The 13,398-nt window shown below is 46.2% G+C and overlaps 1 protein-coding gene across 4 annotated transcripts in view; it reads right to left on the bottom strand.

Annotated features, from left to right (window-relative positions):
• LOC144607076 (pituitary adenylate cyclase-activating polypeptide type I receptor-like) overlaps nucleotides 1-13,398 on the bottom strand; it is a 117,531-nt gene that overhangs the window by 25,433 nt on the left and 78,700 nt on the right. For 2 of the 4 annotated variants that reach the window (XM_078423660.1, XM_078423685.1), the window contains one exon: nucleotides 11,644-11,757. The exons of 1 other annotated variant lie outside the window; for it this stretch is intronic. In XM_078423660.1, the coding sequence (XP_078279786.1) occupies nucleotides 11,644-11,757 (114 nt within the window). Of the gene's footprint in view, nucleotides 1-6,466; nucleotides 6,548-11,643; nucleotides 11,758-13,398 lie in introns of all 4 variants that reach the window. One more of the 4 variants, XM_078423668.1, reaches the window with a different exon arrangement.

The following is a 13,398-nucleotide window of genomic DNA, read 5'->3' as shown; positions in this document are numbered from 1 at the left end:
TTCTGCTGCGCCACTGTGCCTCCCTACCTCTGCATTCGACTCATACCCCTTTAAACCTTTCCTATCCATATATGTGTCTGTTTTTTACAAGTAGTCTGTAGGTCATGGCATTGGGACAGCATGTTATGGTAGATTGGTCTTGGATGCCAGTGTCAGAGTTCCTCTGGGCAGGTGGCTTAAGACACCAACCATATTCAGATACTTCCATCCATTCCATCATTGAGTTGGTACGGTGGCGCAGCGGTAGGGATGTTACCTTGCAACGCCAGAGACCCAGGTTTGATCCTGACTACGGGTGCTGACTGTGCAATTTTTTATGTTCTCACTGTGACCATGCTGGTTTTTTCCGGGTGCTCCGATTTCCTCCCACACTCCAAAGATGTACAGGTTAGTAGGTTAACTGGCTTCGGTAAAATTGTAAATTGGCCCTAGTGTAAGATAGTGCTCATGTACGGAGTGATTGTTGGTCGGCGTGGACTCAGTTGGCCGAAGGGCCTGTTTCCGCGCCGAATCTCTAAAGTATAAAGTCTGACATAACTTCAGAGGTGGGAACATCTCGAGTGCAAAACATAAACTGCTGGAGGAACTAAGTGGGTCAGGCATCATCTGTGGAAGGAATGGACTGGTTGGAACCCTTCTTCAGTCTGAAACACTGTCTGTCGATCGCCCACCACAGATGTTGCCTGACCCGCTGAGTTCATCCAGTACTTTGTGTTTTGTTCAAGATTCCAGCATCTGCAGTCTCTTGTGTACCAATGATCTCCAATGATCACACTGTAGGGACATAGGGATTGGCCAGGTAGTAGAACCCTCGGATTGGTTTACGGTCACGGGGTGAGGGAGCGCGGGGTATTTAAATGCCTGGCGCCAAACTGTAGATAGAGATTAGATTAGTGAGCGAAGTTAGTGTAGTCCAAGAAGAAGTGCGTTGCGTTTGTCACGGGTTTTATACCAATAAAGTATTTGGATAATACCGCTCGTTTGGACTCACTACAACACAACGTTTAATTTCATTCACGCTCCTAAAATAAATGAACCAGTTTGTGCTGATTTGCAAGTGCGATCTAAAGTTTTCACCAGAGAAAGCACACTGGTGGGCTGCATTACAGCTTGGTTTGGGAACAGCTCTGCCCAAGACCACAAGAAATCGCAGAGTTATGGAAGTAGACGAGTCCATCACACAGACCAGACTGTGTGACCAGACTACACTTCACGCTGCCTCAGAAAAGCAGCTAATATAATCAAAAAGTTGTCCTGCCCTGGTCATTCCTTCTTCTCCCTGCTGCCAACTGGCAGTAGGTACAAATGTTTGAAAGTGTGCACCACCATACTAAAGGGCTTCTTCCCCTCTGTTATTGGGCTTCTGAATGGTCCTTCCATAGGCTAAGGTACTGTCCGATTCACCTCTGCCCCATTGCGGACATTCGACTTTGTCTCTGGAACTGATGCGCTACAATGCTGCAAACTATATTCTGCACTCTGTACTCGACACCTATTGCATATGAGTTTGACTTGATTGTATTTACGTACTTTGAGATTGGTTTGTATATATTATCTGACTTAATTGGATAAATGCACAATATAACTTTTCACTGCACCTTGGTGCATGTGACAATAATAAACCGAAACCAATATATAAACCAGCATAGCACCCAGCTACATCAAATTTACATAGTAGTTATTCACAAAATGCTGGAGTAACTCAGCAGGTCAGGCAGCATCTCAGGAGATAAGGAATGGGCGACGTTTCGGGTCGAGACCCTTCTTCAGAAGGCATCTCTCCCGAGATGCTGCCTGACCTGCTGAGTTACTCCAGCATTTTGTGAATAAATCGATTTGTACCAGCATCTGCAGTTATTTTCTTATACTACATAGTAGTTACTTCCACAGATAGACACAAAAGGTACTGGAGTAACTCAAGCAGCATCCCTGTTGAGAAGGAATGGGTGACGTTTCGGGTCAAGTCCCTTCTTCAGGACCCGAAACGTCACCCATTCCTTTTCAACAGAGATGCTGCCTGTTCCGCTGAGTTACTCCAGCATTTTGTGTCTATCGTCGGTTTAAACCGGCGTCTGTTGCTCCTTCCTACACATTTTGTCTGTAGTTACTTCCATGTTCCTTTTGTGTTCATTCCAAACTGCCCCACAGCCTTGGGAGAAAGTGACCCTGCTCCTCTTGGTAAAACACACATAGATCATAGAACACTACATACAGCATGACTTGGTTGTAGTTATGTGCTGTATTATCTGATCTGATTGGATTGCATGCAAACAAAGCTTCACACTGTAACTTTTCTTTCCCACGTACCTGTCCAATGTCGATACAATGTTGTTTTTAATTTAAACATGCACGCAGCAACAGGCCCTTCTGCCCACTAAGCCCACGCCGACCACCGGTCACCCATTCACACTAGTTCTGTCATCCCACTTTCACATCCACTCCCTACACACTCGGGGCAATTTAACAGACGACTATCAAGCTAAAACCCGCACGTCTTCAGAATGTGAGAGGAAACTGGAGCACTCACAGGGAGAACGTGCAAACTCCACACGGACAGCATCCGAGTTCAGGATGGAGCAGGAGTCTCTGGCACTGTGAGGCAGCAGCTCTATCAGCTGCGCCACTGTCTCGCCCTTTCCTGTTATTGTACCGGCCTCAACTACCTCCTCTGGCAGCTCATCCTATACACCCGCCACCCTCTGTGTGAAAAGGTTGCCCCTCGGGTTCCTATTAAACCTTTCCCCTCTCACCTGAAACCTGTGCCCTCTGGTTCTTAATTTCCCTACCCTGTTTAAAATGTGCATTCCCCCTATGCTTTTATACACCTCTAACCTGGCGTTAACATTATCAAGCACCAAGCCCCTTCCCAGACCTCTCCCTCTCCCCCCAAACGCATCCAGTTGGTGAATTTGCCTAATTCATTGCCACAGACGGCAGTGGAGGCCAAGTAATTGGGTATTTTTAAAGCAGAGATTGATAGGAGTTCTCGATTAGTAAGGGCGTCAAAAATTACAGGCTGAAAGGCAGGAGAATGGGGTTGAGAGGGAAAAATAGATTAGCTGTGATTGAATGGTGGCACAGACTTGATGGGCCGAGTGGCCTAATTCTGCTCCTGTGACTTATGGTCTGCCTTCGTGGGCCTGAGGGAGGTGTGTTCATCTATTGTACAGACAAGAGGCGATGAGTTGAACTCCTGTAAAATTATTCATGACTCCATCCACCTGCCGTGTTCGGATGAGCTTCTCGATTGTATCTCGATTGTTCTCCCCTGCAAATGATGCAGACCTGACTTGCAACATGCGACACGGGGCCGGCATGGTGGCGCAGCGGTAGAGTCACAGCCTCACCGCGCCAGAGACCCGGGTTCTATCCTGACTACGGGTGCTGTCTATACGGAGTTTGCACGTTCTCCCTGTGACTGCGTGGGTTTTCTCGGGGTGCTCCGGTTTCCTCCCACACTCCTGAGACCTGTACGTTTGTAGGTTAATTGGCTTCTGTACATTGTCCTTAGTGTGTGGCATAGAATTAGTGGACGGGTGATCGCTGGTCAGTGTGAACTCAGTGGGGTGAATGGCCTGTTCCATGCTGTATCTCTAAAGTCTAAAGACCATTCGGTGGTGCTATTAACAGCAGGGAAGGAGAGTCTGATGCTTTCAAGCTTTTGGATCTTCTGCCCAACCAGAGAGGGGAGAAGCGGGAATAGAAACATAGAAACATAGAAAATAGGTGCAGGAGTAGGCCATTCGGCCCTTCGAGCCTGCACCGCCATTCAATATGATTATGGCTGATCATCCAGCTCAGTATCCCGTACCTGCCTTCTCTCCATACCCCCTGATCTCTTTAGCCACAAGGGCCACATCCCTCTTAAATATAGCAATGAACTGGCCTCAACTACCTTCTGTGGCAGAGAATTCCACAGACTCACCGCTCTCTGTGTGAAGAAATGTTTTCTCATCTCGGTCCTAAAAGACTTCCCCCTTATCCTTAAGCTGTGACCCCTAGTTCTGGACTTCCTCAACATCGGGAACAATCTTCCCGCATCTAGCCTCTCCAACCCCTTAAGAATTTTATATGTTTCAATAAGATCCCCCCCTTAGTCTTCGAAATTCCAGTGAGTATAAGCCTAGTCTATCCAGTCTTTCTTCATATGAAAGTCCTGCCATCCCAGGGATCAATCTGGTGAACCTTCTCTGTACTCCCTCTAAGGCTAGAATGTCTTTCCTCAGATTAGGAGACCTAATGACCGGGATGTGAATGGTCCTTGATGATATTGGCTGCTTTCCCCTCACATCCCCTCCTTCACAAGGTCTCCACGGAGCGCCGAGCCCTAGGCATAAGCCTAATCTTTCTGAATATTTGACAGCCGCACAGTCCTGCAAAGCACACGCATGCCAACCAATGCGCATAAATCTGCCACTTGGACGATGATGCAAACCTCCTTGCTTTTCACAAAAACATCATCATTAATCTAAACTAGATTGCAAGCCATAAGACTGTAAGACTTAGAAGCAGAATTAGGCCATTCGGCCCATCGAGTCTACTCCACTATTTGATCATGGCTGGTCTATCTTTCCCTCTCAACCCCATTCTCCTGCCTTCTCCCCATAACCTTTGACGTTCTTACTAATCAAGAACCTGTCAATCTCCCCTTTAAACATACCCAATGACTTGACTTAAACTGCCGTCTGTGACAATGAATTCCCCCAGATTCACCACCCTCTGGCTGAAGAAATCCCTTCAGATCTGCATTCTAAAGGAACGTCTTTTTGGCCAATGGCTCCTGTATATCGGCGAGACCAGACGTAGGCTGGGCAACCATTTTGCCAAACACTCCCGGTTACCAACCATTTTAACTCCCTTTCATATTCCCACACTGACCTTTCTGTCCAGGTACTCCTCCACAGCCAGAGTGAGGTCACATGCAAACTGGAGGAACAGCACCTCGTATTCTGCTTGGGCAGCTTCTCACCCAATGGTAGGAACGTTGAATCCTTTCATTATAGGAAACTAACCAACAATACCTCCCGCCTTTACTCCACCACCCCCCACCCCACTTCCATATATGCATCCATATCTCCCACTCTCCTGCCTTCCCGTTCCCTTCCCCCATCACCTTCCTCCTATATCCCTTCCTCTGGCTTCACATTTCACTCCTCTCCTTATCTGACCCCCTTGTGCCTCCCTTTCATCTCTCGCCTTTGTCCAGCCATCTGCCAATCGAACCCCCCTCACCTGTACCCACCTATCGCTCACCAGGTGTTGTCCCACTCCCACCTCTCTCTCTTTTCCAGCTTTCTCCCCCCTTCTAAAATCAATCTGCAGAAGGATCCAAACCCGAAATGTCGCCTGTGCACGTTCTCCAGAGATGCTGCACGACCCGCTGAGTTACTCCAGCACTTTGTGTCTTTTTTTCGTAACCCAGCATCTGCAGCTCCTTGTGTCTACATTAAGCCCATATCATTGTCGTATCCTCGAGGTATCAAGGAGCAGATTAAATTGATGCTGTATTGTGGCAGAGTTAGCATTGGCCTTGAGCGTAATCTGAACAGTAGCTCCCACTTTGATCAGAATAAGTGACAAACAACACTGAGAGCACATTGAAACATTGCCTGTGAATTGTAAACAAGGCAAGATCACTTTGAAAAGGATGATACGATTGTAATAATGCATAGTCTTTTTAGTTTTGTTTATTGTCACGAGTAATGATGCACGGTGAAAGGTTTTTTGTTGCATGCCATCCAGTCAACGCAAAGACTATACATGATAGCAATCAAGGTCCATGGTGTACAGATACAGGAGAAAGGGAATAACATTTAGTGCAAGATGAAGTCCAGTAAAGTTTGATTAAAGATAGTCTGAGGGTCTCCAATGAGGTGGATGGGAGGTCAGGATTGCTCTCTAGTTGGTGGTAAGATGGTTCAGTTGCCGGGTAACAGTTGGGAAGAAACTGACCCTGAATCTGGAGGTGTGTGTTTTCACATCTCTGTACCTCTTGCCTGATGGGAAATGGGGTTAGAGGGAGTGACCAGGGCGAGTCTAGTCCTTGATCATGCTGGTGGCCTTGCTGAGACAGCGTGAAGTGTGGATGGAGTCAGTGGAAGGGAGGTTGGTGTGCGTGATGTCCTGGGCTACATCCACAACTCTCTGCATTTTCATTGACTGGATCGCCCGCAAACAAAAGCTTTTCAGTGTACCTCGGTACACATGACAATAATAAACTAAACTAAACTAAACTAATACTTTCCAGGATTTGTTGCCCCAACTTAGATCAATCTCTGATGTTGCAAGACAGAAGGTTGACTATTAATTTCTTCCAGAAACACCGAGAAGAAACAAGAAGAAATAAATATTTGAGGCATGCTTTTTTTCACAACAAACATTTAGTCTGGAGTTGGAGTTGGGGGAGGGAGGGGGGGGGGGAGGGGGGGAAAGGGGGTTAGAGAGGAGAGCTCCAGGTTTCACTTACAAGGTAATGCAGGACAGTTCTGACATCTTGCAAGAATGCTGCTTATCTCTCTGAGGTTTACAGTAGCATTTCTGGACACAGCTGGCAAATATGACAAAGGTTTCGTTCAGTTGATTTACAGAAGATTGAGACGGGGGAGGGAGGGAGGGAGGGAGGGGAGAAAAGATGGTGATGGTGGTGGGGAAGAGGAAATAACTAAAAGAAGATGAAAGTGAGTGGAAGAAAGAGAAAGATAAATAAAGCAGTTTGGTGCGCTTCCAAAGCAAAAACCAAATTGTTTTATTTGTTTGAGACACTCCACATTTAACCCTGCATTTGCTGATGGAGGGGTGGGGGGGGGGGGGGGGGGGGGGTTGGGGGTGAGGGGATGGAATATTTTAACACTGCAACATGAACACGTTTGAAACATCTCCCCACCCCTTGCGTCTCGAAGAACATCAAACGGCCTGAGTCCCATTGCCGACGCATTGAGTGACCACTCTCCCCATGGACACGCCTACGAGGGTGGCAAAGAGGCAGAGCCGGTAGAGTCACTGCCTCACAGTGCCAGAGACGCCGGGTTCGATCCTGACCTCTGGTGCTGTCTGTGTGTGGATTTTGCACGTTCTCCCTGTGACCGTGTGGGTTTCCTCAGGGCTCCTCCGGTTTCCTCCCACATCTCAAAGATTAATTGCTGGTTAATTGACCCTCTGTAAATTTCCCCTTGGTGTGTAGGGAGTGGATGCGAACGTTGGATAGCACAGTGGTGACCGATGGTCGGCGTGGACTCGGTGGGCCGAAGGGCCTGAATCTCTAAACTCTAAACACTCCTCCTGTGTTAGGCTCATGCTTCACTCGCTTTGCATCTAGAAGCCCATCCACTGTGAACATGATGGTGACGGGTAAGATGTTCCACTTCAGAGCAAGCCCACTATTAATGCCGTTGCCTTATCTTGCCGAAGGGCAGCGGATATCCCCCAATGTTCAATCCAAATCACTCTCCCTATTTGCTTTCAACATTGAAGGGTAACTCAACCCACCCAGTCTTGGTCAACTTACAGAACCAAGGCACTTCTAACTTGCTCGTCATCGAGTCACACAGTACGGGAAAAAAGGCCCTTCGGCCCAACTTCCCATGTGGACCTAGATGCTCCATCTACACATGCACCTGTCCAAAAGTCTTCTATATTTTGTTAAAGTACCTGCCTCAACTACCTCCTCTGGCAGCTCGCTCCATATACCCACCATCTTCTGTGCAAAAACATTGCCACTCAAGGTCTTATTAAATCTTTCTCCTCTGACCTTAAACCTATGTCCTCTGGTTCTTGATTCCCTATTCCCTACTATGCATTCACCCTATCTTTGGCCTTTAGACTTTAGAGATACAGCGCAGAAACAGGCCCTTCGGCCCACTGAGTCCATCCCGACACAGACTCTGTGCATTCACCCCTCATGATTTTATACACCTCTATAAGATCATGCCTCGGCCTCCTGCACTAAAGTCCCAGCCCAACTAGCTCCCTATCACTGTACATTTCCTATCCTATGCCTGTCCAAATGTCTTTTATATATTCCATTTCCTGTACATCTAAATGTGCCTATCTAAAGGCATGTTAAACACCAGTGACTATATCTGATTCAATCACCTCTTATGGCAGAGTTCCAGATGTCAGCTAGTCCCAGTGTGAAAAAACAACTCTGCCCTCCGAAGTATAAAGTCTAACTTATTCTGCAACCTATTTAGTTTAGTTTAGTTTAGAAATACATGGGGAAACAGGCCCCGCATATTAACACTATCTACACACACTAGTGGCAATTTACAATTTTATCAAAGCCAATTAACCTTCAACACTGTACGTCTTTGGAGTGTGTCTATTCTTCCCACATTCTAATCAACTCCCTGCAAATTCCACCTCTCACACACACACGCACGCTAGGGGCGATTTACAGAGGCTGATTAACCCATGAGGTAACTGAGAGAACGTACAAACTCTGTACAGACAGCACCCGTTATCAGGATCGAACCCAAGTCCCTGGCGCTGAAAGGCAGCAACTTTACCGCTGCCACACCCTGCTGCTCTTGTACCCTCCCCACATTCCCAGATTGTTCCCATTTGAATGCAGGAGGCTTTTTACAGAGGGACAATTAACCTACAAACCCGCATTTCTTTGTGGGATGTGGGAGGAAACTGCGGCACCCGGAGGAAACCCACGTGGTCGCAGGGAAAACTTGCCAACTTTATCTTGCACTAAACAGTATTTCCTTTACCCTGTATCTGCATCGTGGACAGCTTGTTGTAACTGTGTCATTAGTCTTTCCACAGACTGGATAGCAGGCAACAAAAAAAGGTTTTCACTGTACCTTGGATACGTGACAATAATAAACAAAAATAAACTAAACTCCTCACATAGACAGCGCCCGAGGTCAGGATCGAACCTGGGCCTCCGGAGCTGTGAGGCAACTGTACAATCTCTGGGCTATATGCCAAGTTATTTCTCCGTATTTAATTTATATTTGCTCTTTAAACACGAATGAGTTCAACAAATACAGGGAGTGGATAGAGTTTTGTTATTTTGACATTGATTATTTTGACATTGATTATTTTGACATTGATTATGTTTGCTGATTATTTTTATTGCCAAAAGCCAGCACATAGATATAATCATGCAGATGACATGGCAGTGCCTTTATTTTCTTAGAAGTTTAAAAAGATTTGGCATGTCACCGAATACTCTAACAAACTTCTACGGGAGCACTGTAAGAACTATCCTGACTGGTTGCATCAGGGTCTGGTACGGAAATTCCAAACACACAGGAATGCTAGAGGTTGCACAGAGTGGTGGGCCCAGCCTGATCCATACAGGCACAGCCCTCCCACCATCGGAACCATCTACACCAGGCGTTGCCTCAAGGAAGGGGCATCTATCACCAAAGATCCCCAACATCCGGGCCGTGCCCTCTTCTCACTGCTACCGTCGGGCAGGAGGTGCAGAAGCCTGAAGTCCCAACCAGGTTCAGGGACAGAGGGCGGCATGATGGCACAGCGGTAGAGTTGCTGCCTGACAGCACTTGCAGCGCCGGAGACCCGGGTTCGATCCCGATTATGGGTGACAATAGACAATAGGTGCAGGAGGAGGCCATTCGGCCCTTCGAGCCAGCACCGCCATTCAATGTGATCATGGCTGATCATTCTCAATCAGTACCCCGTTCCTGCCTTCTCCCCATACCCCCTGACTCCGCTATCCTTAAGAGCTCTATCTAGCTCTCTCTTGAATGTATTCAGAGACTTGGCCTCCACTGCCTTCTGAGGCAGAGAATTCCACAGATTCACAACTCTCTGACTGAAAAAGTTTTTCCTCATCTCTGTTCTAAATGGCCTACCCCTTATTCTTAAACTGTGGCTCCTGGTTCTGGACTCCCCCAACATTGGGAACATGTTTCCTGCCTCTAATGTGTCCAACCCCTTAATAATCTTATACGTTTCGATAAGATCCCCTCTCAGCCTTCTAAATTCCAGTGTATACAAGCCTAGTCGCTCCAGTCTTTCAACATATGACAGTCCCGCCATTCCGGGAATTAACCGAGTAAACCTACGCTGCACGCCCTCAATAGCAAGAGGGCTGTCTGTAAGGAGTCTGTAAGGAGTTTGTACGTTCTCCCCGTGACCTGCGTGGGTTTTCTCGGAGATCTTCGGTTTGCTCCCACACTCCAAAGACGTACAGGTACATAGTTTTGGTAAATTGGTTTGGTAAATGTAAAAATTGTCCTGAGTGTGTGTAGGATAGTGTTAATGTGCGGGGCTCACCGGTCGGCGTGGACCCGATGGGCCAAAGGGCTGTTTCCGCGCTGTATCTCTAAACTAAACTAACATTATCCTACACACAAGGAACAACTAAAACAGCTACTTTCCTAAAAACCATCAGGTTCTTGAACCGACCTGCACAACTCTAATCCTAACTCACAACACAACACTTCAGACCACCTCTTCACACTACTGTGGACAGTTTTGTTTTATAGTTATATTTTTTGCACTAATGATTTGATTTTTTTTGGCAAATTCCTTTCTAACTTTATTATCTCATGTGGAATTCAACTATATTGTACGTATAATTTATTTTGTGTACTGTCCGAGGCTATGTGCCTGTGATGCTGCTACAAGCAAGATTTGCATTGCACCAGCAACTTAATGTCGGGACACAATGCTGGAGTAACTCAGTGGGTGAGGCAGCATCTCTGAAGACAAAGGGTGGGTGACGTTTTCGGTTGGGACCCTTCTTTGGACAGTCTAAAGAAGGGTCCCGGACCGAAATGTTGCCCATTCTTTTTCTCCAGAGATGCTGCCTCACCCACTGAGTTACTCTCGCACTGTGTGTCTATCTTTGGCATAAACCAGTGTCAGCAGTTCCTGGATTCTATATTGTACTTCAATATACTTGAGCTGACCACAATTAACCTGAACTTGAAGTTGAACTTGAACTAGACCACAAGCTGCTGAGAATATTCACCTCCCTGGTCTTACTGCCATTGTCAGATGGTCAGTTATGGTCTCTCTGGATGTATAGTTTAATCAAAGGAGGTCATAGCGCACAGTGCTAGAATGATTAGTGGAATGGAATGGCCACAGAGGGGATGACTGGCCTCTTCTGTTTCTATATGGTTCTGGGTTCAATAGATGCTTCTTTTTTTAAAAAGTGACTGAGATAGAACATAACATAGCACTGTACAGCACAGAAACAGGCCCTTCGGCCCATTGTGACTGTGCCGACCATGATGCCAAATGAAACAATTCCCATCTCCCTGCACTGAGAAACATCGGGACTCTTTTAATGGTTACTGGGTTTTGTCATCTGTCAACGGCTTGATCGTAATCATGTATAGTCTTTCCACTGACTGTATAGCATGCAACAAAAAAGCTTTTCACTGTACCTCGGTACGTGTGACAATAAACCAAGCTAAACTAAACAGAGGAAGATGTAGAAGCCGATACAATTCCGACACTTGGACAGATATATATAAGCAAAACACAGAGTGCTGGAGGAACTCAGTGGCTCAGGCAGCATCTGTGGAGGGACTGGACAGATGTCGCTTCGGGTCGGGACCCTTCTTCAGACTGAAGGATATCTAAATTTACAACAAGATCTAAATCGGTTGGGAAGGTGAGTCAAGAAATTGCACATGTCTGAAGAAGGGTCCCGACCTGAAACGTCGCCTGTCCAATCCCTCCACAGATGCTGCCTGACCCGCTGAGTTCCTCCGGCACTTTGTGCTTTGCTCAAGGTTCCAGCATTTGTAGTTCTTTGTGTCTCCAAAGCTAGAGGTGAAAAGGAGGCAAAAGGATATCAGGTAAGGACGGAGGAGGTGGGGTGAAAAGTAATGCATTCCAGGCACTGTGCGTAAAAACAAAATGGCCCGCACTATTAAACTTTCCTTCTCTAACAAATGTGTGCCCTCTAGTGTTTGACATTTCCACCGTGGGGAAAAGGTTCTGACTGTCTACTCTTTCTATGCCTCTCATAATTTTAAATACTTCTATCAGGTCCCCCCACAACCTTCAACGTTCCAGAGAAATCAATCCAAGTTTGTCCAAACTCTCCTTATAGCTGATACCCTCTTAATCCAGGCATCATTCTGGTAAACCTCTTCTGCACCCTCTCCAAAGCCCCCACGTCCTTCCTGTAATGGGGAGACCAGAACTGCCCACAATACTCCAAATGAAGCCTAACTAAAGTCCTGTAGAGCTGCAACATGACTTGCTGACGTTCATACTCAATGCCCCGACCGATGAAGGCAAGCATACCATAAGTCTTCTCCACCACTCTATCTCCTTGTGTTGCCACCTTCAGAGAGCTATGGACTTGGAATCCAAGATCACTCTGTACGTCAATGCTGTTAAGAGTCTTGCCAATAACTGTATATTTCCCCCTTGCATTCCACCCTGAAGTGTAACATCTCTCACTCGCTCCATTACTTGTAATGACTTCTAACGCAAATGGATGTAACCACATGGAGATAGCTGACGAGTGGTCAAGAAAACCACACGCTTTCTTGACCACTTTGACTTGTGAAGCCACTTTTAGGGAGGGCTGGCCTTTTAAAGGAGTGTTGCCTCTTTCAGGAACAACGGTGCCCCTTGTTAAACTCGAGTTAAATTGATAGACTTTAGAGATACAGTGTGGGAACAGAATCTTCAGTCCACCGAGTCCATGCCGACCAGCAATCACCCTGTCCACTAGTTCTATCCTACACTCTAGGGATCATTTACTATTTACAGAAAACAATGAACCTACAAACCTGTACGCCTTTCATGTGTGGGAGGAAACCAGTGCACCTGGAAAAACCCACGCGATCACAATGAAAACACAGTCCTGAGCTATTATCTGCCTCATCGGAGATGCTTGGACTGTCTTTGATCAGACTTTACTGGATTTTATCTTGCCCTAAACGTTATTTAAGTTATTCCATTTATCATATATTTGTACACTGTAGATGGCTCGATTGGAATCATATATTGTTTTTCCGCTGACTGATTAGCACACAACAAAAGCTTTTCACTCAAGAGTGTCTATGGAAAAGCAGCAACTCCACTGTTGGGCTACTGTGTCATCTCTAGTGAGAAGGAGTCAATAAAAGGGTATTTAAATGGTGTCATTAATTGTGAAAGAGCATGTTGTTTCCGTTCAAACCCCAGAGTGATTACAGTTTAAAAAATAAATAAATTCACAGAATACAAACTGGTCTCATGGAAATAGAATGTACTGTTGGGGAAGAAATAGATCGCTGTTATGAGATTACAAAGTTAGCATTACTATAGGAGGAAAAGATGGATTCATGCATCAGCCAAGTCTTTTCTCAAAGTGCTTTGGAAACGCTGGAAATGCTTTGAAATGCTTTGGTTTCTAAGAGTAAATATCAAATTCCTAGGAGTAAATATCACCAGCCACTGGTCGTGGAC

The sequence above is a fragment of the Rhinoraja longicauda genome, chromosome 2 (assembly GCF_053455715.1).
Source record: "Rhinoraja longicauda isolate Sanriku21f chromosome 2, sRhiLon1.1, whole genome shotgun sequence".
In the NCBI taxonomy this organism is placed as follows: domain Eukaryota; kingdom Metazoa; phylum Chordata; class Chondrichthyes; order Rajiformes; family Arhynchobatidae; genus Rhinoraja; species Rhinoraja longicauda.
Note: the sequence above shows the minus strand (reverse complement) of the source record. Positions and strands in the feature narration are given on the sequence as shown.